This window comes from Littorina saxatilis, linkage group LG15 (genome assembly GCF_037325665.1).
Source record: "Littorina saxatilis isolate snail1 linkage group LG15, US_GU_Lsax_2.0, whole genome shotgun sequence".
Lineage (NCBI taxonomy): Eukaryota > Metazoa > Mollusca > Gastropoda > Littorinimorpha > Littorinidae > Littorina > Littorina saxatilis.
In genome coordinates this window covers 31,971,969-31,998,072 of record NC_090259.1, presented here as the reverse complement: position 1 = coordinate 31,998,072, position 26,104 = coordinate 31,971,969, and the positions used below count along the sequence as shown (strand labels likewise).

The following is a 26,104-nucleotide window of genomic DNA, read 5'->3' as shown; positions in this document are numbered from 1 at the left end:
CCTCTCGCATTTAGGAACCTACGCTTACATGGCCTTTCAGAAATCAGGGGGATGTCATATCCGGTGTCGATTGTAAACATGGACGAAGTTGCCGAGGTAAGTTCTGAAAATGCTAAAATAAACTCAGCAAAAGTGCATATATGGAACATGTTTTTCGATGAGTTTTGTTAAGTTTAGTTTGGAGTTTTGGAAAATCCAGTTCATTGTCACCTCCCATTGTCACAAATAACTGGAGCGTGCTTTCTTTTCACTGTCTTCGAATCGCTGGCCTTTCAAACCGGACGTCACGCGCTCCTGAAAGTCGAGAGTCGTAACCTCGAAGGGTCACGTGACGAGTTGGCAGTCCAGGCTATTTGGTCTGTATAGATCTATGGTCTATGGTCTTCGTTAGTTTTGATTGAATTGAGTTTTGCGATCCCAATTTGCTTATGGTAGTTCGCCAAGAATGTTTATTTTGGCGCTGAAATTATATAAGCCCGAGAGTTACGGAGAGAATATTTCTTATCCAGTCAAGGTAGACAAGTCATCTCCAATTACATGGTAAGACTGTGACATTGCTTTCGTTTTGTCACTACGTCTTCTTTACAGTTACGATGGTGTAGTAAAGATGCCTCATGTGTAAAAGTAATCTGTTTCGAGCGCCCGTGGAACAGAACAGATGAGTAGAGGGCTTGATTGGGCGAAGGAAGACAGACTGTAGGGTCTGGATGGGTGATTGTAAAACTCCCTGTGACGACCACAGAGTGTCTTCACTTGCCATCTATCTTGCTCCAGGCTTGTGAGGTAAGCAGAAACTGTTTCTGTCTCCTGTTCAGATTATAATGTATGCCTGGATTTGTGACAGAACATCGGCATATATTGCTGGAATACTAGATGTTTCAAATCAGTTTGCGTTTGCGAATGATTGAAGTATGGTTTTGACAGAATACTTGCATATATATATATATTATGGAATACTTGTGACTGAATGTTTGAATTCAGTTTGCGATTTTCAAAGGATTTGAGTATGGATGACGAGTGTTTGAAGGTGAGGGGTGTAGAGTTTTTAAGGCTGACTAGACTGCGGTGTCAATTCACTTCCTGATACATGGTTGTGGCTGTGTTGAAGGAGCAACGGTTGCTGCTGCTGTGTGTGTTATGGAGAGAGAGAGAGAGAAAGAAAGAGAGAGTGGTCGAGGAAGGGAGAGAAGGAGTTTGTGCGTGTGTTCGTGCGTGTGCGTCCGCGCGCACTACCTGTTTCATCTGAGCAGAAGTTTCGAATCTTGGGATGTTGGGTTGCTGGCAGTGATCGTTTAGATTTTTTGTGGAAGAAGGGAGTTGTCTTTGAACATTTGAGATGAAAGCTCACTTTTCAAAGTGCTTAAGCCTTTCATCGCCACTGGGAGATGTGTCTCACCAAAGGGATTTTCTTTGGTACTGCTAATTTGTAAGAGAAGCGATTGAATGGCTGAAGAGGGTCTGAACGGATGAATACAGATATATGGCTACTTGTGTGTGAAGCCGTGTACTCATTTTCTGCGCTCAAATTTAGGTCATTGAGAAATGAGACAAATTCAGGTCATTGGGAATTGGGGCAAGGAAAATATGACACACTTTAGGCCCAAAAAAAAAAAAAGGTCTGTTTACGGTAACGTAGGCCCAAAAAATTGGGTCGGTAGGTCGGGATTTTTTTTTTTTTTTTTTTTTTTTTTTTTTTCTCCCAAAAACCATATTTTTACGTTATTTTGCACAAAAAAAACCAAGATTTTTTTTTTATCCCCCAAACGCCCAAAAAAAGTCTAGGGTCGCGCGAAAAAAAGAGGGTCGGTCGGGTTACCGTAAACAGACCTTTTTTTTTTTTTTGGCCTTATCAGTTGACGGTAGTCTATACTTAACCTGGCCATTTAACAACGGCGAAAAACATGGATTGGGTGAAATACATTCTTCTGAAAACAAAACGAACGCTTCAGATTGACTTAATTAACAACGGTATTTCTCAAGTTCTCCTAAAATCTGAAAGACGAGCAGAATTTAGGTCAACGGGGCATTCAACCACGCGCTTCACGTGCATCTCTCTTCTAGGTCAGCAGCAGGGCTGTCAAAATCCTGGTTGTCAGTCGTTTCTGTGATTGATGCGGTTTTGAAGTTTCATTTCTGTGATGAGGATTGTGGGGAGTTAGAGCCAGAGTGTGATGGATGCTTTACCGGATCATTAAAGTTTGAACGATCGTCTGGGTTTGCTGAAAGGATGATTATGTCTGTGTGTCTGCCTTGGTGGGATAGTGTTTTTGGGGGGAGTAGAGACTCCTGCAAAGGAAAGAGTGCTTGGTGGTGGTTTTGTATTCGTTTTCCTTTGCGCGCTCTCTCTCTCTCTCTCTCTCTCTCTCTCTCTCTCTCTCTCTCTCTCTCTCTCTCTCTCTCTCTCTCTCTCTCTCACACACACACGCACTCTCTCTCTCTCTCTCTCTCTCTCTGTCTCTCTCTCTCTCTCTCTCTCTCTCTCTCTCTCGTGTCTCTCACACACACGCACACACACACACACACACACACACACACACACACACACACACGTTGCAAAAGAAAAGCAGGGAACAACTTGGGGAGATCCCGTTACCCAGATACCCCATCTCTGCTTTCCTCTTGGGCTATCCGGAGGAAGTACTGGTGGCACGGACCTAGTCAAAAATAGAACATGTCTTTCCAGTTGTGGCTGTCGGAGGAAGCACACACAGACACACCTACACAGGTCAAAAAGGAAAACGTTGTCCAGTTGTGGGCAGACTGACCTCACGTAGCGGTCACTTGTTTTTTGTTGACACTGATTGATTTCCTGTGCTGGACTTCGAAAAACGTCAGGAAGCGGAGCATGTTCCCCACACACAGTAGCTCAACTTGTGGGAGAGATTTTGGTTTTCCTTACCGCATTCACACTGTCTATACTCGTTAGAGACCTGTGGCTTGGGAAGAATTGTAATAACACAGGTTTCCTTGCGTCTTTTTTTGTCTCTTGTGTGACTTGTTGAAGACTGGCAAATTCAGACTTCGTTAACGTTGTGATGCTTTCAAGCTGTCGTGTGCCTTTTTGAAGACTGACAAATTCAGACTTCGCTGAAATGCTTTCAGACTGTTGGGTGACTTTTTGAAGACTGGCAATTTCGTCAGACTTCGTTGTAATGCTTTCAGGCTGTCGGGTGACTTTTTGAAGACCGGCAATTTCAGCATCCTTTGCCTTTTTGGCTTTGAAGCGAGTGTCTGCTAATTAGCTCTTTCGTCTTTTGTGTATCGAACATGTTACTCGCTGAGTGAAGACGTGCAGCCGTGAGTTGGTCGAATTTCTAAAGTTTCCAGTGAAATAGGGAAAGATGAGTGGAGGCCGATGCGGTGTTTGTGACATTTACTTGAACATTAACAGTTTATCTTACAGAAACTAACGATTCGAACATGCAAGCCGTCTAAGTAGAACCAGAGAACCAGACCTTCTGGTCGTTGAGATTCTTATCACTTTCTGGGGTCGTATAGTCCAACGTGTTACACCAATTGATTGCAACTCACCACGCAACTGTTGCACCAGAACGTTACAAACGTTACACACCCTTGCGTGGCATCTGTTAGGTCGTTTGAGGCGAAGTCCTAGCAAAGGAATACTGTTGCAGGAAATTGCCGGCGGAAAGACTGTTTAAAGTTGTAGCTCTTCTCGTTGATAAACCCAGCCACTCTTAACAGCCTCTTTCCTCTGTGCGTGTTGCAGGTCACTGATCAGCTCGCGCATCAGGACGTCACGGTCCCATGAGTCGCTGCTGTCCAACCCGAGCGCCATGCAGGCGGTGGACGTGACGACACGGGACACGGAGGTCAAGCCCGTGCACCACAGCGTGCTGAGTCAGGACCACTGTTTCCACATCACCACGTCGCACGGCAGCAAGTACATCTCCTGCAGGACGGCGGAGGAACGCGACAAATGGCTCTCCAGGTAAGTGTCTTGAATTCATAGTCCTGATGATATTAGTATCGAGGGTGCCTTTTGATGTCACCATGCACCTGGCACGGCAGCAAGTACATCTCTCGCAGAACGGCGGAGGAGCGCAACAAATGGCTCTCTAGGTGGGTCTTGTGGAGTAATTAGGGGAAATCTGTATTGAAAACAATGTATGAGTGGAGGAGGGTGGTTTTGGTTGTTGTTGTTTTTTGGTGTTTTTTTCCTCGCACAAGTACATCGAGCTCTTGCATGTCGGCAGAGGAGCTCGACAAATGGCTCTCCGGGTAAACAATTACACTGTTTCCGATTGAACAAGAAATGTTGACTCAAAAATGTGATTTAAGTCCTTAGCTAAAAACGAAAAACGAAAACAAGTCGTTAGCGTCGTGCTCTGAATAGCAATGTGTATTTTACTCAGGAAATGAAGATACAATATTTGGTATAGAATTGTTCTAGGGATCATTTAGGATTGCAGAATTGCACACATGTTAATATGTATTTTGAAAAGGGGTTATCTATCGACGACGGAGGGGTTCTTTTATCTTTTATTCTTTCTTTAAAACTCGAAGGGTTTCTTTACTTTTATTTCCTAGTTTTAAAAAGTATTCATGATACTGTACCAAAATCAAGGAATTTTACATGAGGGTTCTGCCGAATCTACAGTGCAAGAAGCATCCAGTAAGCCCCTAACGTATGGACATGTTTGTGTATTTGTCCGGACAGTCTCTGTCAGAATTTGTGTGGAGGGGGGGGGGGGGGGGAGTAGAGGGTAAGGAGTTTCTAGCAAGTAGTGCAGTGAGGTCATTGTAACCTGGGGGGGGGGGGGGGGGGGTGAAAGGCGAGAAAAGTCTTCACACCAAGGAAGGTGACTGTTCTAAAGTAAAGTAGAGGGTAAGGAGTTTGTAGAAAGTAGTGGAGTAAGGTTATTCTGACCTGGAAGGGGGGGGGGGGGGGGGTGAAAAGGCGAGAAAAACCTTCACACTAATGAAGGTGACTTGTGTTATAGCAGTCACAAGACGTCCTTGGCTTAAAACAGCACACTCATCTTAAACTTTTTGTTAATGATTTTTTTCTGTCTTCTCTCCTCAGTTTACGACGAACAATACGACCCAACCAGGAGCACGTTCGGCGGTCAGACAGTTCCCTCAAACTGTGGATTGTGGAGGCTAAGAATGTACAGCCAAAGAAACGGTGAGGATGTGTGTGTCTGTGAGTGTGTCTGTGAGAGTGTGTTTGTATCTTTCTGTCTGTCTGTGTGTGGCTGTGTCACTGTGTAGGTCTCCGTGTGTCTGTGAATGTACATCCAAAGAGACGGAGAGCACGTGTGATTGTGTGTGCGTGTAAGCGTTGTGTGCGGGTGTGTGTTTCTGTCTGTATGTCTGTCTGTGGCTGTATGTCTGTCTGTGGCTGTATGTCTGTCTGTGACTGTATGTCTGTCTGTGGCTGTATGTCTGTCTGTGGCTGTATGTCTGTCTGTGGCTGTATGTCTGTCTGTGGCTGTCTGTCTGTCTGTGGCTGTATGTCTGTCTGTGACTGTATGTCTGTCTGTGACTGTATGTCTGTCTGTGGCTGTATGTCTGTCTGTGGCTGTATGTCTGTCTGTGGCGCTGTCTGTCTGTCTGTGGCTGTCTGTCTGTCTGTGGCTGTCTGTCTGTCTGTCTGTCTGTCCGAGGCTGTCTGTCTGTGGCTGTATGTCTGTCTGTGGCTGTATGTCTGTCTGTGGCTGTATGTCTGTCTGTGGCTGTATGTCTCTTTCTGTGTGTAGGTGTGTCTGTCTCATAGTTGTCATGTCTAAGTCTGTGCCCAACCCCACCACCATTACCAGGCCATATGAATGTACTCTCATACATAGAAAAGAGGGGGGGGAGGTGCAGATAGGGAGACGAGATGCAGAGCTGTGTGTTGTTTGCTTGCACCGTAATAACTCTTCTTTCACTGATGCTGTCTGACGTTGTCTCCTCGTCTTTGTTTGTCTAGATAAGTCTATGGCCGGTCGAGTTCTCCCTATGTTTTCTTTTCTTACCTTGGCAAGGTTTCACCTTTCCCCCATACACCCCCCGCCCCCTTCCCGGTTATCTTCTTGAGTTTTAACCCTGCTCTCCAAACTTAATCACCCCATCCCCACCACCACCACCCACCCCCTTCCTCCTATACTTGGCAACCCCAGCGCTCTCTCTCTCTCTCTCTCTCTCTCTCTCTCTCTCTCTCTATCTCTCTCTCTCTCTCTCTCTCTCTCTCTCTCTCTCTCTCTTTTTCTCTCTCTTTTTCTGACCATCTCTCCCTTTTTCTGACTCTCTCTCTCCAGGCTTTTCTACCCCATCTGGTATTCTCTCCTTGATCCAAAAATAAACACAGGGGGGAAAGGGGGATGCATTTTCTTGCACACACCATTGCAGTTTTTACTGCAGTCTTGCAAAGTCACCCTGTGTTTACTTTGTTGTTTTTTCTTGTCGGTTATTGTATGCAGTCCCCCCCCCCCCCCCCCCCCAGCCCCCCAGCAGTTTATGTTTGCAGGTAAAGATGCGTTTTCCTGCATACTCGAACGAACTCCCTGTGTATCAGTTTGGGTGTTAACTTTCTTTTTCTCTTCTTGCTATAGGCCTCATTATTTGTTTTTTTCGTTCACAGAAATGTTCAAGTCTTGCTAATTATGTTGATGGATCATTGTGATATTTATCATTGGCACTGACAGGGTTCAATCCTTGTTCAGGCAGAACTGTCTTTTCACAAGTGTTAAACAGGAATATCATTTCTTGTGTGTATGTTATTACTGTATCAAACAAGAACAGCTCCTCCACTACTAATTATTTCTTGAGAGTTCATCAGAATCGCATGTGAGTGACCAAACTATCAGTCTCTTTGTGTGTGTGTGTGTGGGGGGGGGGTGCATGCCTGTTTACACACAAACTCAGCTTTCTTGTGATTGACTCATTGAGAATGTCCCAAACTGACCAATCGTCCACTGGAACAAACAGCAGGTTACTGTGAGAAGTTAAAACCGGGTCTGTTAGATCCACACAACAGGTCGTTGTAACATTATTTGACTGACTCATGAAAGTTGACCCGAGTTTCCTCTCATGCAGTACACGTACTCAAGAGGCCCTCCAAGCCAGGTTTGTCTGCCAACCAGGCCGTTCAATCAATTTTCTTTTCGGAGCCAAACAGCTGAGGGGGGGGGGGGGGGGGGGCGGAGGAGAGGGGGGGAGGGGGGCGGTACGGGAGAATGTTGCTGAAAAATGACTTCACCCAAATGGTCTATGACCCAGGGAGATTTGCTTTCTCTCTCTCCCTCCCTCCCTCCCTCCCTCTCTCTCTGTCCCTCTCTCTCTCTCCCTCTCCCTCCCTCTCTCTCTGTGTGGACAGCACAATTGCCTGTGAAAACTGTTATATCTGCCAGCCTTGAGTTCCGGGATGACCCCTTCTTGGATCAGAAGAACAAGAGGGGGGATATTGATTTACAAGTAAACTTTCCGGTCCCTCTGCATCTGAGATGAACAGAGAATTTAAAAAAAGTAGCTGTTTTAAAGAGAGAGAGAGAGTCTTAAATCGGAGGGGGTTCACTCTCTTCATAACTTCCCAGCAGTAAATATGCTGCTGTTTGCACTTCCAGTATCTCCTGCATTTTGTTTTCCTGCCTGTGTCCCAAGGTCATTATCTTCTTCCAGTGCCACAAGGGGGGTCCCTGACATTAAATGCATGTCTCTGTGTATCAGGAGGGATCAGATAATCCTTTCTGTTTGAACTTCCACTATCTTCTACTTTTGTTCCCCACTTTTTCTTCTCTTTTTTTGAGGGAGGGGGGAGTAACAATATTTCGATAATCATTTTCCAGTGCTGTTTGCACCCCTATTTTGTACTTTTCTTCTTTTTTCACACTTTTTTTTTTCTTTTCCTTTTTTAGGCGGGGGGGAGGGGGGGAGTGTAACTGTATTATTTGATAATTATCTTCGGCTGTTTGCACTTCTCTTAACTCCTATTTTTTTTTCTGTTTTTTTTCTGTTTTCTTGTTTTTGTGTGTGTGCCTCCTAGCATACATCCTAAGATCAGTATCTTTCAGTGCAGGCAGGAGTATTCCTTGCATTAAATGCATTTCTCAGTGCACAAGGAGGAGGAGGAGGGGGGTGCAGATAACCCTTACTGTTGTTTTATGGCCCTTCCTGACACTTGATGGCTCTCTTCGACCTCCCAGGTGGAGGTCAGCTGTCGGTGGAAGGAGAGGTGGAGGTCAGCTGTGGGTGGAAGGAGAGGTGGAGGTCAGCTGTGGGTGGAAGGAGAGGTGGAGGTCAGCTGTGGGTGGAAGGAGAGGTGGTCAGCTGTGGGTGGAAGGAGAGGTGGAGGTCAGCTGTGGGTGGAAGGAGAGGTGGAGGTCAGCTGTGGGTGGAAGGAGAGGTGGAGGTCAGCTGTGGGTGGAAGGAGAGGGTTGGGAGTACATTCCTTCCCTTTAGAGACCTCCCAGAAAGGAGTCTTAATATTTAGCGTGGGTGATAAAAGAGTCTGAAAACCCAAGGCACCTCGGGGACAACCAGTGCCTGGCCTGTCTGAAAACACCTCCGCGTGAGGGATTTTGCAGCCAGCGCAGTGAAGATAAAGAGGGAAAAAATGTCTCAGCTCGCGCAGCAGCAAGCAGGATATCTCTAAACTGAAGGTCTTCATTCAGCTAGAGAGAATCTTAGAACAAAAGATAGTCTAAAAACAGATGTATAGTAACCTAGGTGCCAGTTGGGCTCATATTGTTATTGGCAACCAGTGTTTAACAAAATTAAATTATGACTTTTGAATCAAAAAAATTAATGCATTATCTGTAAATCACTCTCTGCCCCTGTACCTCAGGTAAATGTGCATTCGATGAGTGTTCCGTGGTGGAGATGCCCCATTTGATATTGAAAAGGTAAATTTAGGACCAAGCAGAAAGAATAGGTCATATTTCCACTCTCTGCCCAATCATCACTTGTCTGAACACTATTTGCAGATCCTGAGTGATGTTCACGCGCCCTGACAGGCGTTGTTGCTGACCTCTCCTGGTTTTTACTGTTTTTGTGCTGTTTTCCGTCATTGTTCAGTCTGTATCTTTGTCTGAGACGTCCGTGAAGATGTGGCCGCCGTTCTGGCATACTTTTTGTGGAATGTTTCCACAGGATGCCAGAGTTATTGGCTTTCTTGTGTTTCTCCATACCCTGACTCTACGATCTACAGTGGGCCTGCCATTGTTGCTTGGCAGGCAGGATGACCGAGTGTTCACAACACCGCAGCGTGATCAACAACTCACAACATCTTCTGTAGACAGCGATGGCTGGTTTGGTGCAAGTGCACTAGGCCATAACAAAGGACACACCCCCTATCCAGTGCAGTACAGCCGTACTGATCTTTTGTCTATGGCAAGTTGTTCAGTGCAGGTTCCTTCCCCTACCCTCACCTCTACACTGAAGCAACTTGGTATTGCTAGGAATCTTCCACGACGTTCCATGAGAGGGGGGAGGAACGAAAGACGTTCTGTTCAGTGTTCTGGGTCTCGGATGCTGCCCTCCGATTTCGCTCCGGCTCTGCCTTCTGACGTCGCTCCGGCCCTGCCTTCTGACGTCGCCCCGGCGCTGCCTTCTGACGTCGCTCCGGCGCTGCCCTCTGACGTCGCCCCGGCGCTGCCTTCTGACGTCGCTCCGGCGCAGCCGTCTGATGTCGCTTCGGCGCAGCCTTCTGACGTCGCTCCGGCGCTGCCTTCTGACGTCGCCCCGGCGCAGCCGTCTGATGTCGCTTCGGCGCAGCCTTCTGACGTCGCTCCGGCGATGCCTTCTGACGTCGCCCCGGCGTTGCCTTCTGACGTCGCTCCGGCGCAGCCGTCTGATGTCGCTTCGGCGCAGCCTTCTGACGTCGCTCCGGCGCTGCCTTCTGACGTCGCTCTGGCGCTGCCTTCCGACGTCGCTCCGGCGCTGCCTTTTGACGCTTTGTCGCCGTCATCTAACGGCAATGACTCTGACACTGACCATCCTCCGACAGCTACGTCCCCTCTCCACTCTGGACTGTACAATGCTTATAGTGCATCTCTACCCCAAATTGTTGCGTGTCAGGAACGCTCACTGAATGACTCGTGTACTAGTAATGTGACCCGCTCAAAGAACCTTCGCCTGTGTCATCTGAACTCGCAGTCCGCTGTGAAATCAGGCAAACCAGAAGCAATCTGTGACTTTATTCTGGAACAAAACCTAGATGTGATGTTTCTGACAGAAACTTGGCTAAGTGATACTGGCCATGAAGCCACATGCCAACTCTTGACTCCACCTGGCTATTGTTTAAAGTCATGCCCCCGATCCTCTAGAGGTGGTGGGATTGCTGTTGTTTTCAGGAAGTCGTTGGAACCTTTTGTTACTTTCAGAACATCCGTTCCTTATGAACACACTACCTTTGAAGTTGTAGAGATGGTGATTACCTGCTCTGGCACTAGCACTTGTGTGATCTGTATATACCGCCCTCCCCCCAATGCAAAGAACAAGTTCACATTCCCCATGTTTCTCACAGAAGCTGAAGAAATGCTTGAACATCACAACACTCACACCTCAAACATCGTCCTCATCGGCGACTTCAACATACAATTCGACCAGCCACAGAACACCGACACAAGACAGACGATGGACCTTCTTGACTGTCACGACCTCAAACAGCATGTAGACGCTCCCACACGCAAAACACACATCATTGACTGGATTGTCACCCATGAGTCCACTGACCTGGTGTACGACATCCTGCTGAATGACTACCTCAGATCCGATCACTCTGCAGTTTTGTTCTCTCTTAAAATGGCCAAACCATCCAAACAGAAAAAGCGCGTAGTCCGCCGTAACCTCAAAGAAGTTAACACTGACACATTTCGCGCAGAAGCAGCCCGCCGACTGCTTGATCCTCCGGTATCCTCAGACCCTGTACGTCATTACGACTCCACTCTCAGCACACTTCTCGATGAACATGCGCCCGCAAAAACCAAACTCATCATAGATAGGCCTTCTGCACCCTGGATCACAGCTGAAGTTAAGTATGCAAAACAGTTGCGTCGCCGAGCAGAGAGGAAGTCGCGAACCTCAAAGCTGGTAGTTGACAGACAGATTTACAACAAGCAAAAGGAACATGTTCAGACACTCATCGCAGACGCCAAACAATCGCACTACAGCACCAAAATCTGTGAAACAACCTCTGCCAAAACACTCTTCTCCACAATGAATGACCTTCTTGGCTGCTCTTCTGCTTCTCCCTTGCCCAACAACATCGACCCCTCCAAACTGTCTCAAGCTTTCTCTGATTACTTCCATAACAAGATCCAAACCATCCGTGACAAACTAGACAAAATCCCACACCAAAACTCTGAAACTCCTCCTGCATTTACAGGCACTCCCTTCACACACTTTCAGCCTCTCACTCTCACTGACCTGGAGAAAGTCCTCAAAGAAATGACCTTGAAAACCTGTGACCTTGACCCTCTTCCCACACAACTCTACTCTGACTGTCTTCCTGAACTCCTCCCTTCTATTCTCAAAATCATCAACACTTCTCTGCAAACAGGCACTGTCCCCAACTCCTTTAAGACTGCTATTGTCAAACCTCTACTGAAGAAACCATCGCTTGACCCAAACACCCTCAGCAACTACCGCCCTGTCTCAAACCTTTCCTTCATTTCCAAACTCCTTGAAAGAGTCGTCCTGAAACAACTCAACTCTCACCTTCTTTGCAACAATCTTCTCTCTCCGCTTCAATCTGCCTATCGTCCTCACCACTCCACCGAAACTGCCCTTCTCAAAATCACTAATGATCTCCTCCTTGCCACTGACCAAGCTGAAATCTCTGCCGTTGCTCTACTTGATCTATCAGCGGCCTTTGACACAGTCGACCACAACATCCTCCTTCAACGCCTTCAGCACACCTTTGGTATCCATAGCACAGCTCTTTCTTGGTTCTCTTCTTATCTTACCGACCGCTACCAGACTGTTTCGATTGACAAACTGAACTCTGACCCCATCAGGCTTGAGTGCGGAGTCCCTCAGGGCTCAGTCCTTGGGCCTGTACTATTTACTCTCTACACTCAACCTCTTGACCACATCCTTGACCGACACAACGTTCTCCACCACTCTTTTGCCGACGACTCTCAACTTCACAACAGCTCTTCCCCTGACCAGTCTGAATCTCTTCTTTCCTCTATCTCTGACACTATCACTGACGTGCAGAATTGGATGACAGAAAACAAACTTCAGCTCAATAGCAACAAAACTGAAGCTATCCTAATAGGCACTACATCCAAACTCTCCAAAGCCACCTCCGACTCTCTTCAACTCTCTGACTCTTCTGTCCCTCTGTCTTCTGCTGTCAAAAACCTCGGAGTCACTCTAGACAACACCCTTTCCATGAAACAACACATCTCTTCTGTCTCTCGCACCTGCTACTTCCAACTCCGCCGCATCGCCACTATCCGCAAATACCTCACCACAGATGCTACCGCCAAACTGGTCACTTCCACCATTCTCTCACGTCTTGACTATTGTAACTCTCTCTTGGCGGGTCTTCCCTCTTCTTCTATCTCTCGTCTCCAACGCATTCAAAATAGCTCTGCCCGTCTTGTCCTACGAAAGAAAAAGAGAGATCATATCACCCCCCTCCTACATCAGCTCCACTGGTTGCCCGTTCCTGCCCGTATCACCTACAAAATCAACACTCTCACCTACAAATGCCTCCATGGTCTCGCCCCTGCCTATCTCTCCGACTCTCTTTCTCTCTATGTCCCTTCACGAACACTCAGATCATCTGCCGACTCCCTCAAGCTCAACATCCCCCACACCAAACTCAAAACAGCAGGTCAACGCTCATTTTCTTTCCAAGCACCTAGCCAATGGAACACACTACCTCTCCCCCTCCGCCAACAACAGTCCCTCGAATCATTCAAATCTGCACTCAAGACATTCCTTTTTTCCAAATAATCCATGCATTATACACTGCCCACCCCATCCCACCCTGAATAACTGTACATATTTTAATGTTTGATGGTGTGTGTGTGTGCTAGTGACTTTAAGTCTCCGTGTGTGTGAACGAGTGTATGTGCGCCTTGAGTCGCCTGTTGGTGAGATATGTGCGCGTTATAAATATTCGTATTATTATTATTATCCTCAGGTGATAAAGTTGCAATTTTCAGCAAGAAAGCTGTAATTGTCTTGTTTTATTCTAAAAAGAACATACATCCTTTTGCCAGTAAACTCTTCATGCATACAAAGCAAGGTAGAGGTGCTGGCCCAAAAATGTTGCTTCTAAAAGGGAGATAAGTTATCAGTCCCTTGCTGAGTTAGTTCCCCCTCCAAGTACCCTAAATTCCTGCTGTTTTGTGCAGCTAATCAACTTCCCAGCTGTAGTTATCTCCCCCTGTCTGTCTGTGGGAGTCTTGATCTTGCTGTTGTTGGTGCTTCAGTCCAAGATATTCTACTGATATGCTATGCGCTCCTTGTGGCATTTTTTTCTTTTCTTTTTATCTTTTTTTCTTTTTTTCTTTCTTTATTTTTTCTTTCTTTCTTTTTTCTTTCTTTATTTTTTCTTTTTCTTTCTTTATTATATTTAGTCAAGTTTTGACTAAATATTTTAACATCGAGGGGGAATCGAAACGAGGGTCGTGGTGTATGTGCGTGCGTGTGTGTGTGTGTGTGTGTAGAGCGATTCAGACTAAACTACTGGACCTATCTTTATGAAATTTGACATGAGAGTTCCTGGGTATGAAATCCCCGAACTTTTTTTTCATTTTTTTGATAAATGTTATTGATGACGTTATATCCGGCTTTTCGTGAAAGTTGAGGCGGCACTGTCACGCCCTCATTTTTCAACCAAATTGGTTCAAATTTTGGTCAAGTAATCTTCGACGAAGCCCGGACTTCGGTATTGCATTTCAGCTTGGTGGCTTAAAAATTAATTAATGACTTTGGTCATTAAAAATCTGAAAATTGTAAAAAAAAATAAAAATTTATAAAACGATCCAAATTTACATTTATCTTATTCTCCATCATTTGCTGATTCCAAAAATATATAAATATGTTATATTCGGATTAAAAACAAGCTCTGAAAATTAAATATATAAAAATTATTATCAAAATTAAATTGTCGAAATCAATTTAAAAACACTTTCATCTTATTCCTTGTCGGTTCCTGATTCCAAAAACATATAGATATGATATGTTTGGATTAAAAACACGCTCAGAAAGTTAAAACAAAGAGAGGTACAGAAAAGCGTGCTATCCTTCTTAGCGCAACTACTACCCCGCTCTTCTTGTCAATTTCACTGCCTTTGCCATGAGCGGTGGACTGACGATGCTACGAGTATACGGTCTTGCTGAAAAATGGCATTGCGTTCAGTTTCATTCTGTGAGTTCGACAGCTACTTGACTAAATATTGTATTTTCGCCTTACGCGACTTGTTTTTATATTTAGTCAAGTTTTGACTAAATATTTTAACATCGAGGGGGAATCGAAACGAGGGTCGTGGTGTATGTGTGTGTGTGTGTGCGTGTGTGCGTGCGTGTAGAGCGATTCAGACCAAACTACTGGACCGATCTTTATGAAATTTGACATGAGAGTTCCTGGGATTGATATCCCCATACGTTTTTTTCATTTTTTTGATAAATGTCTTTGATGACGTAATATCCGGCTTTTCGTGAAAGTTGAGGCGGCACTGTCACGCCCTCATTTTTCAACCAAATTGGTTGAAATTTTGGTCAAGTAATCTTCGACGAAGCCCGGGGTTCGGTATTGCATTTCAGCTTGGTGGCTTAAAAATTAATTAATGACTTTGGTCATTAAAAATCTGAAAATTGTAAAAAAAAAAAAAATTTATAAAACGATCCAAATTTACGTTTATCTTATTCTCCATCATTTGCTGATTCCAAAAACATATAAATATGTTATATTCGGATTAAAAACAAGCTCTGAAAATTAAATATATAAAAATTATTATCAAAATTAAATTGTCGAAATCAATTTAAAAACACTTTCATCTTATTCCTTGTCGGTTCCTGATTCCAAAAACATATAGATATGATATGTTTGGATTAAAAACACGCTCAGAAAGTTAAAACAAAGAGAGGTACAGAAAAGCGTGCTATCCTTCTTAGCGCAACTACTACCCCGCTCTTCTTGTCAATTTCACTGCCTTTGCCATGAGCGGTGGACTGACGATGCTACGAGTATACGGTCTTGCTGAAAAATGGCAGCTACTTGACTAAATATTGTATTTTCGCCTTACGCGACTTGTTTCTTTCTTTATTTTTTCTTTTTCTTTCTTTATTTTTTCTTTCTTTATTTTTTCTCATCTTAATCTTTGGCACTGTGGAACCCTCCTTGAAGACACCCGTTTTTAAAACCCCCCTCCGCAGGGCAGGGATGTAGCTCAGTCGGTAGCGCGCTGGATTTGTATCCAGTTGGCCGCTGTCAGCGTGAGTTCGTCCCCACGTTCGGCGAGAGATTTATTTCTCAGAGTCAACTTTGTGTGCAGACTCTCCTCGGTGTCCGAACACCCCGCCGTGTGTACACGCGCAAGCACAAGACCAAGTGCGCACGAAAAAGATCCTGTAATCCATGTCAGAGTTCGGTGGGTTATAGAAACACAAAAATACCCAGCATGCTTCCTCCGAAAGCGGCGTATGGCTGCCTAAATGGCGGGGTAAAAAACGGTCATACACGTGAAATTCCACTCGTGCAAAAAACACGAGTGTGCGTGGGAGTTTCAGCCCACGAACGCACAAGAAGAAGAAGAAGAAAACCTCCCTCCCTTTTACACCCAGTTTTTCATACTTTCTGTTCATAAACGGAATTGACCTTGCTTCCCTGCTGAAATGCATGCAGAGTGCCTTTCTTGGTTGATGTTTTTGTGTTGCATATGGTGCTGGTGCCTAAATATATGCAGAATTTTATCCAAAGATTAAAAATGCATGACAACTGAAAATAGGGACTGTTCCTCTTGAGATAAAGCTGGTGCATAAATACTTTACCAGACTTTTGTCTCTAAACTGACAGTAACGATTAAAAGTGGATGCAGACTGGGTTTTTTCAGATTTGTGAAATTCTGTGTTTAAGCGCGTACTAATGACATATTTATGCTAATTTGTGTGTTACAGGTATTTCTGTGAGATCTTGTTGGATCGGAAGCTCTACGCTCGTACCTCCAGTAAACTCATGGCAGACATGCTGTTCTGGGGGGAGCACTTTGAATTCAGGTGAGTGTGGCGGTTTTTCCATCGTAATTTTTATCATATACAGTGGAACCTGTGATTTAAGGACAAGAATATCCCATGAAAGTCCCCCCGCGGGTTAGGGGGAAGAATTTACCCGATGCTCCCCAGCATGTCGTAAGAGGCGACTAACGGATTCTGTTTCTCCTTTTACCCTTGTTAAGTGTTTCTTGTATAGAATATAGTCAATGTTTGTAAAGATTTTAGTCAAGCAGTATGTAAGAAATGTTAAGTCCTTTGTACTGGAAACTTGCATTCTCCCAGTAAGGTCATATATTGTACTACGTTGCAAGCCCCTGGAGCAATTTTTTTATTATGCTTTTGTGAACAAGAAACAATTAACAAGTGGCTCTATCCATCTCCCCCCTTTCACCGTCGCATTATAACCTTCAACGGTTGAAAACGACGTTAAACACCAAAGAAAGACAGAATCCCATGAAAGGACACCTTTTGCTGTCCCTTTGTCTGTGACTTACTGAAGTATACCTGTCATGACACACCACCTAGCTGCAATGCAGGGACATTTTCGGCTCGTTCCAAAGGTTGGGCAGGGATGTAGCTCAGTCGGTAGCGAGCTGGATTTGTATCCAGTTGGCCGCTGTCAGCGTGAGTTCGTCCCCACGTTCGGCGAGAGATTTATTTCTCAGAGTCAACTTTGTGTGCAGACTCTCCTCGGTGTCCGAACACCCCCGTGTGTACACGCACGCACAAGACCAAGTGCGCACGAAAAAGATCCTGTAATCCATGTTGGAGTTCGGTGGGTTAGAGAAACACGAAACTACCCAGCATGCTTCCTCCGAAAGCGGCGTATGGCTGCCTAAATGGCGGGGTAAAAAACGGTCATACACGTAAAATTCCACTCGTGCAAAAAACACGAGTGTACGTGGGAGCTTCAGCCCACGAACGCAGAAGAAGAAGAAGTTCCAAAGGTTTCATTGAACGCAAGTACCACTGTGGTTCTCTTTGTGGAAAGGTTTAGTTTTCTTTTTCCTTCCAGATATGAGATTTTCTGCCCATTGAGTTGGCAGATTAATCATTTTGGAAACTCCAGAGATCATTCTTTTGATCCCCAGAGTGATTGATTTTGCATATTTTATTTTTTTCATTCATTTTTTTTGGGGGGGAGGGGGGGGGCATGCTTTCAGACTCTTTTACAATTTCATGATCTAATGCCTGTCTTCCTCTTAGCAGAATTGTTGTGGTTTTCATTGCATCTTCATCTCTGTGATATCCTATTCATCATATCCATCTTATCTACAATCTTCTTGAGTCTGAGGTTGACTTGCTGATGGTCACCTAATTCTTCTGCATCATCCCTATCTCCATCCTTTGTGGTGGTTGATTTCTTCTTCTGCTTGGCAATCTTGGTTGTACATGTACTTCCTTTTCTTTATGCCTCCTCCTCCTCCTCCTCCTCCTCCTCCTCCTCCTCCTCCTCCTCCTCCTCCTCCTCCTCCTCCTCCTCCTCATGATCATGATCATCATCCTTATCTGATATCATCATCATCATTATCATCTGATATTGTATGTCATCATCATCTTATATCATCGTCATATGATATCATTTCCATCATCATCAGCATCTATCCTCTTCATCATCATCATTGTCATCGTCATCATCATCATCATCATTACAATGCTTTGTTGTATTTGCAGGGATCTTCCAGTTGTGGAGACAATTACAGTCAACATGTTCAGAGAGGCAGACAAGAAGAAAAAGAAGGACCGCAATGCGTTAGTCTGTAAGTACAAAAATTGAAATCTTTACATCGTACGCAAAACCTCAAAGAACATCCTTTGTTTAACACAAAAAAGTGAAGATAAGTAAGTCCAGGTGATGCGACAGATTTGAAAAGTTAAAATATTTCACGACCTTAATTTTTCCCAAACAAAAGCGTAGAACCCAAAATCTGTAAGTATGTAACGTTTGGAGTCTTCACATGTATGCTAAACCAAAAAGAGATTTCTTCGTTCAGAAAAAAGTGAAGTTCGCCAGAAAAAATAAGTGGCGTCTAATTGTTGCAGTGAGTGGCACAGAGTTAAAAAGTTGAAATATTTCACGACCTTTACCGAACCAGAGCGGAGAGCCCAAAAATGAAAAGGAAAACAATCGGTGCAATGCGGTGCACTTTTACCTCTGAGTAAGTTATGCATTAGCTTGGATAAACAAAGCTGAAAACTGGGCAAACAAGCTCAGCCAGGAATGTATTTGCACTGACACTTCAAGTCTATTTTGAAACAGTCACAAAGTCACATTTTTGTGACAAAAATATTGACACTGTGAATATTTAGCTCCAAGTGGCAAGCACGACAACCTTGTGCCAGTTGTTGGTGCTTTTGCCCCACTTACTAATTCCCTGTTAATCCCGTTTGTCTAAGCCTTCCTGTCTTGGGGAACCCCAACAAGCTTACAGTTCAAAGGACTAGGGCAAAGTTCGAAACCACAGGAAAGATTTCTCTCTGTCGTCCAGTACTCGTTAACAGATTTGAAAGCCATCTCGTGTGTGCGGAGGCATTTTTTTCCAAAACTGCAGGGGTTGTGCGTCGACCAGGTGTAAATCCTTCCGTAAATGCCCCCTTTCTGTGTCCAGTCTGGCGATGGCTTGTCTGGGCCCCTTGCGCTCTTGTTGGAAAAAACAAACACTGGCTGGAGGGTGGGAGGGCTTGTGTGGGCTAGCTATCGGTCTAGTGATGAGCAATGGTCGCCAGTTGTGACTCAGGTCTGTTAAACAATGCAAAGCTGTCATTTTCCACAGAAATTGGGAGCTAACCTGGGTAACTTGATGGGGTAGAAAAAAGGTCATGACCGTACAAAGTTCAGTCATAAGAAATTCCAGTCTACTTGGGAGTTCATGACTACGAACCAAGAAGAATAAGAAGACGGCTTTTGCAGGGATGAAACAGCTACGGTCTGATGGTTACTTCAGGAAAAACAGTGGTTTTGATAACTGGATATGAGAAACACGGGGATACAGGGAACAGCACATAGATTTTCTTTGTCTAGTGAAGGCCGACTGTGAAATGGCACAAGCGAGACTCGCAGTCTGTTTTAAGCCTAACGCTAGCTTCGTAGAGATGAGATGGTACATGAGCCTCACAGTCCTTTCCCGTCCGTTTTAAGCCTGACGCCAGCTTTGTAGAGATGAGACCGTACATGAGAAATGTGGTTTTGACCATCGGATGTGAGAAACAAGTGAAAGGAGTAAAGAACTCACTTGAGGTCCTTAGCTTTGAGCGAAATCTTGACACAGGACGCAGAAATGTGCTTGAAGGTTTGCGTCAAACGTTTGATGAGCCCTTGTTGCAAAGAAGGATGTGAAAGAGGGGAGGGTGGTGTAGGGAGAGGGAGGCAAGTGTGTTCAGTGTAACTACAGCATCATCCCCTTGTTTCCAGGGAGGGGGGTTGTAACTTGTAACATTCCTGCAAGTTTTGAAATGGCTAGTGGCCCACGCAGGTATGCTGATGGGATTTGCTTGTTAACACCTTCCTTCTCACCTGTCTGATGCAGCTGCTGCTGTTTGAATATTTCATTCACACCTTGTGCGGCAGGAAAAGGCAACATGTTGCACTTTGTTCCACCTAGCTTTCTGTCTCTCTCTCTAAGCCTCTCTCTCTCATCATTTGTCTCTCTATCTCCAGCGCTCTCTCTCTCTCTCTCTCTCTCTCTCTCTCTCTCTCTCTCTCTCTCTCTCTCTCTCTCTCTCTCTCTCTCTCTCTCTCTCTCTCTCTCTCTCTCTCTCTCTTGTTTTCCCTCTCTTTTTCACTCTTTCCTGCACTCTCATGCAATAACCCTGTGTAAAATCTCTCTCTTTCTCTCTCTCTCTCATCTCCCCCCCCCCCCCCCCCCCTCTTTTTCACTCTTTCCTGCACTCTCATGCAATAACCCTGTGTAAAATCTCTCTTCTCTCTCTCTCTCATCCTCCCCCCCCCCCCCCCCCCCCCCCCCCCTCTCTGACCATGCTCCCCTCAGTTCAGGAAAACTAAGTCATTCTTTGATGAAGCAAAAGTAAACAGCCCTCAATGAAGATAATATGGTTGTTGCCGATGAAGAGTTTTCCCCCAATGTCAGCACCATGCAAAATGTCAAACGTTAACATGCTTTCACCACAAATCTGTATCATACTTGCTCGCGCAGACACAGGCATGCATGCACACACACACACACACACACACACACACACACACACACACACACAGACACACACACACACACACACACACACACACACACACACACAGCTTGTGTAAAATTGTGCTCAGTCCACTATAGCTGGAGGTTGAACAAACACAAATTTAGCAATTTAGGATGGTTGGAGTTTGATGTTATAAAATTGTTTTTTTTAGCTATGGTCTGTACGGCTTTAGACATAACTGCTTCACAGAATTTTCAAAATAGACGCTTTGCTGGCTGAATCACAGAGTAAAAATGTGGAATGTAAAACTGCCTGCAAATATGAAGATTGTATGTAACTGGGTGCATTTTTTGTCATTCTTAAATGATAGAAAGTGTGTTAGTCTGTAGGAAAGTAATTCACTACAGTGGAACCCCCTTTTAAGACCTCAACAAGTCTGAAAAAATCAGGTCTTAAAAAAGGAGTCTTGTAATGGGGGGTCATTTTACACAGGTTATGAACAGAAAGTCTGAGAAAACAAGGTCTTAAAAAGGAGGGAGTCTTAAATTGGGGGGTCTTAAAAGGGGGGTTCCACTGTACATGTATAGTTGGTTTATGTACTGGGGTCTAACTGCATCTTTCTGGTTAATTGCAGGTTATGTGAACTTGGCCGTGGCGGACATGTCCAATAAACAGTTCATTGAAAAATGGTAAGTTCTATCAGTGTGTATTCCCATAACATACACGCACACGCACACACACACGCAAGCACGCACACACTGGCATGCACACAGGCACACTCACAGACACGCATGCATACACACACACTTTCTCTCTGCCCTATTTCAGGATACATGGATGCAAGCACCTCATTTCCCATTTTACTGTTCTATGTTAAACCGTATTTAATTACTTTGTCACTGCTATTCCTTATGCACAATACAAACTTCCCCACACTGTAGTACATTTCAACTTCATAGCTCAAGAAGCTTGACACAAAATTTTAAAGAGTCATGGTTTTACTTACACTGGTTCAATCAATTATGCAAAATATTTAAGAGTCATGTAGCTCAGTTGGTAGAGCACTGGACTTGTGATCGGAAGGTCGCAGGTTCGAATTCGGGCCTGGACGGACACGGGTCAACTTTATGTGCAGACCCAGAGACGGAAGCCATGTCCCACCCCCGTGTCATCACAATGGCACGTAAAAGACCTTGGTCATTCTGCCATAAGTGCAGGTGGCTGAATACACCTAAACACGCAGACACCTGGGTAGCGCGACTCCGTTGCTGCTAGCTTTCCACTGGGAGGAAGCGACCCGAATTTCCCAGCGATGGGACAATAAAGTAATGAAAATGAAAAAAAAATGAAAATGAAAATGAAATGTTTCTACTTCCAGGTTCAATGCAAGCTCAGGCACAGTGGGCAAATCGGGTAAAGACAACAAGGGAGAATTGCCGCTCATCCGCATGAAGGTTCGACACCAGACGGTCAACATACTGCCCATGGACCTGTACCAGGATTTCTCCAAGGTACGCACACTGGCACATGCATGCATCTTGAGAAGTTATATGGTTCCAGAATATATATCAGTAAGATCCAGTAAAACTGGACTTGGAATTGAAACATTTAACCTGTTTCTGTAAATGTGTATGGTACCAATTAAAGCATTTTTTCCTTTGTGAAAGGCCTTACAAAGCAGGGTCTTAAAAGGGGGTGATTCTTAAAGGGGGTTTCACTGTAATGGGCGGTTCTGGTGAGGTTATGCCCCCTCTTTCTTTCGGCTGGTAACTGGGGCCACCTTATCAACCCAGAAGCGCTCATTGTTATCTGCAGTATGCAAGCATGACAATGCACTTGCAGCACAGCAGTGAAGAAAAAACAATTGAAACAAAAAGAACCAGCTGTTTTTCTGTCATTGAGCCGTGACAAACATCCTATGTTGTTTGTGTTACAGTACCTGACGACAGACTACCAGCAGCTGTGCGAGCTCCTGGAGCCGGCGCTGTCTGTGCGAGAGAAGGAGGAGTTTGCCACCATGCTGGTCCACGCCATGCACAAGCTGGGCAAGGCCAAGAGCTTCCTCTGTGATATCGTCATGTGCGAGATCGGCAGGCTGGGTCAGTGATTTATAATGAGTGTGAAGATCATTAGCCTTGTTTGTTTGTTCCTCTGTTGTTGAATCAAATGAATGAAGAATGTGTGTACTGTGTATAATGTGTTTGCAAGTTTGAATAGAGAATCTGAATGTATTTTTCATTCAAACTACAGGCAATCCAAGTCTCCGTGATTTCACGCAAAAAAAGACAAAAACACAACTGTTTTCTCTACATGCACATTTTATCTTTGACCAGAGGGGGTTACATTCATATTTCAAGGCCAAAATGCTTCCTACGCGGCCCCCTGGACCTCCGGCGTTATTTATTTCCTTGAAACTCATTCTTCCTTGAATGGATTACCTGAAGTAGCTCAGTTTTAGCGGCTTTAATTCGGAGGAAATATGTTCACATGCACCCACATCCCTCATCCTCTTTTCTAAAATCAAAATTGCTCCATAAAAAAAAAATAGTTTCCTGTCTGTTCAAGGTTGTTGTCATGGTCTTTTCTGGTGTTGATGATCGTTTGCTGCAGATGTGGATGAATCATATCTTTTCTGTGTTGTGCACAAAGTAAAAAGAAAGTTGCGTAAGTTTATTTTGCTGTACATGTTGGTAACTGTCTTCCCGTATTTGTTGCAGACAATGAGCACCTCACCTTCAGAGGAAACAGTATTGCCACAAAAGCCATGGAGGCCTACATGAAATTAGTTGGGGAGAGGGTAAGTGGCTACAATTGACTTAGAATTCAACTTGCATTCATTCTTTTTATGCAGATATACATATTGTGTACAGGTCTCAGGGTGTCAGGTGTGAATTAAGCCTTACAGGCATTTTTGACTCACATGCGAAGCAAAAGTGAGTCTATGTACTCACCCGAGTCGTCCGCCCGGAAAACTTTAACGTTGGATATTTCTTGGACACTATTCAGTCTATCAGTACCAAATTTGGCAAGATGGTGTATGATGACAAGGCCCCAAAAAACATACATAGCATCTTGACCTTGCTTCAAGGTCAAGGTCGCAGGGGCCATAAATGTTGTCTAAAAAACAGCTATTTTTCACATTTTCTCTGAAGTTTTTGAGATTGAATACCTCACCTATATATGATATATAGGGCAAAGTAAGCCCCATCTTTTGATACCAGTTTGGTTTACCTTGCTTCAAGGTCAAGGTCACAGGAGCTCTTCAAAGTTGGATTGTATACATATTTTGAAGTGACCTTGACCCTGAACTATGGAAGATAACTGTTTCAAACTCAAAAAGTATGTGGGGCACATGTTATGCTTTCATCATGAGACACATGTGGTCACATATGATCAAGGTCAAGGTCACTTTGACCCTTATGAAATGTGACCAAAATAAGGTAGTGAACCACTAAAAGTGACCATATCTCATGGTAGAAAGAGCCAATAAGCACCATTGTACTTCCTATGTCTTGAATTAACAGCTTTGTGTTGCATGACCTTGGATGGTAGGAAAAATGTGTAAAGCAGTTCTTAGTGTATGATGTCATTGCTAGGTTTAGTTATTTGACCTTGACCCTGAAGGTCAAGGTCATGTCAAGGTCAAGCATGTGAGTCGTATGGGCTTTGCCCTTCTTGTTACAATAAATAAAACAAGAATTGTAGTTTAATAGAACGTTTATTATTTACAAAACAATGGCATTTCTACAAGTTCATGATTTCATGTCGTAGTGTCGGAAGATATATGTGGGTGTAGGAATGTTAGGGTAAGGCTTGAAGCTGCTATTGAGGAATTACCAGGCTTCTTTCGGGGTTTTTTTTTCCAATTTTGTGATCTTATGCCTTATAGGACAAGTTATCCAGGAGTAATACCTGGTGAAAGTGCGTTACAGTATCATCACACAGATACATCTATTTTATTGCTGTATCACCTCTTACTTTGTTCACAGTACCTGCACGACACGCTGGGTGACTTTGTGCGGACGCTGGTGGACAGTGAGGAGGACTGCGAGGTGGACCCCACCAAGGTGGGCAACAACGCCACGCTGCAGTGCCACCAGACCAGCCTGGAGATGTACGCCACCATGGCCTGGGTCAAGATCATCAACTCCTACTGCTACTTCCCAAAGTAAGCAGAACATTGGCTTGTACGATGTGTCTGGAAACACCTCCGCGCGGAGGGGTTTTGCGGCCAGCACAGCAAAGATAAAGAGGGAAAATGTTCTCGGCTCGTGCGGCAGCAAGCACCATGTATCTAGACTGTTACACGTAATCACATGCTTTTGGCCTAAAAAAAAAATAGGTGTGGTTACGGTAACCCGACCTACCCTATTTTTGGGGGCCGACCCTATAACTTTTTATTACATTTGTCAAAAAAATACCCATAACAACAAGTAAACGAGTGCAGAAAACGCAATGAAAGCGCCCGAGTCGCACACTTATTTCCCTGTCAAGTAGGTTTAATTTGTACACATTAGAAAAAAAAGTTTAAAAAAAAAAAAGTGATTGCCTACCTTCCTACCCTATTTTTTTTGGCTATGTTACCGTAACCACACCTATTATTTTTTTGGGCCTTTACAATAAAGAACAAGGGCAAGAGAACTAGATTTTGATATGCCAATTTGGTGTTAGTAAGCAGTCACACATGCATATACTCTTTAGAAATACAGTAGAACCCCCCTTTTAAGACCTCCACAAATCTGAGAAAATCGGGTCTTAAAAATAGGGATTACTTTACAGATGTTGTGAACAGAAAATCATAAAACATCAAGGTCTTAGAAAGAGAGAAGTCTTAAATGTGGGGGTCTTAAAAGGGAGGTGCCACTGTAGGTGGTACCCCCTGCGGGTTAGGGGGAAAAATTTACCCGATGCTCCCCAGCATGTCGTAAGAGGCGACTAACGGATTCTGTTTCTCCTTTTACCCTTGTTAAGTGTTTCTTGTATAGAATATAGTCAATTTTTGTCAAGATTTTAGTCGAGCAGTATGTAAGAAATGTTAAGTCCTTTGTACTGGAAACTTGCATTCTCCCAGTAAGGTCATATATTGTACTACGTTGCAAGCCCCTGGAGCAAATTTTTGATTAGTGCTTTTGTGAACAAGAAACAATTGACAAGTGGCTCTATCCCATCTCCCCCCCCTTTCCCCGTCGCGATATAACCTTCGTGGTTGAAAACGACGTTAAACACCAAATAAAGAAAGAAAAGAACTGTAGGTGGTTGAAGATGCTTGTTGTTTGATGAGCAAGTTATCTTGGGGTAAAGAGGGGGATAAAGTTGAAAAAGAAAGAACTGTTGTTGTTGTTGTTGTTGTTGTTGTTTTCACATGGATGCTAATTATCCGTACTCTTTATTCACAGTGAGCTGCGTGAGGTGTTCACCACCTTCCGCGACCACTGCCGCAAGCAAGGGAAGGAGGACTTCAGCGACAACCTCATCAGTGGCTCCATCTTCCTCCGCTTTCTCTGTCCCGCCATCCTCTCCCCCAGTCTCTTCAACCTCACACAAGGTAGGGAGAAACTATACTGCTGCTACATTTTTACCTGCCTCTTGTTGTTTTTGTCAATGGAAAATTGTTTTCATGCACTTGTGCGTTTGTATACAGTTTGATCTATTGAGTATTAATAACGGTTGTGATCCTCTATTTCAGCGGATAGTGCTTTTATAAATGTTGTTATTTAAATGTACCTTAGGGTCTGGAAGTGTCTGTCCATTTCCTGAAGGTGTTTGACATGTTGTTGGG

General features: G+C 44.4%; 1 protein-coding gene across 9 annotated transcripts in view; it reads left to right on the top strand.

Annotated features, from left to right (window-relative positions):
• Nucleotides 1-26,104, top strand: part of LOC138949078 (ras GTPase-activating protein nGAP-like) — a 220,053-nt gene that overhangs the window by 179,377 nt on the left and 14,572 nt on the right. For all 9 annotated transcript variants that reach the window (XM_070320814.1, XM_070320810.1, XM_070320816.1 and 6 more), the window contains 10 exons: nucleotides 3,728-3,949; nucleotides 5,045-5,146; nucleotides 16,078-16,176; nucleotides 17,848-17,933; nucleotides 20,960-21,014; nucleotides 21,704-21,836; nucleotides 22,262-22,424; nucleotides 23,043-23,122; nucleotides 24,315-24,493; nucleotides 25,722-25,870. In XM_070320814.1, the coding sequence (XP_070176915.1) occupies nucleotides 3,728-3,949; nucleotides 5,045-5,146; nucleotides 16,078-16,176; nucleotides 17,848-17,933; nucleotides 20,960-21,014; nucleotides 21,704-21,836; nucleotides 22,262-22,424; nucleotides 23,043-23,122; nucleotides 24,315-24,493; nucleotides 25,722-25,870 (1,268 nt within the window). The remainder of the gene's footprint in view (nucleotides 1-3,727; nucleotides 3,950-5,044; nucleotides 5,147-16,077; nucleotides 16,177-17,847; nucleotides 17,934-20,959; nucleotides 21,015-21,703; nucleotides 21,837-22,261; nucleotides 22,425-23,042; nucleotides 23,123-24,314; nucleotides 24,494-25,721; nucleotides 25,871-26,104) is intronic.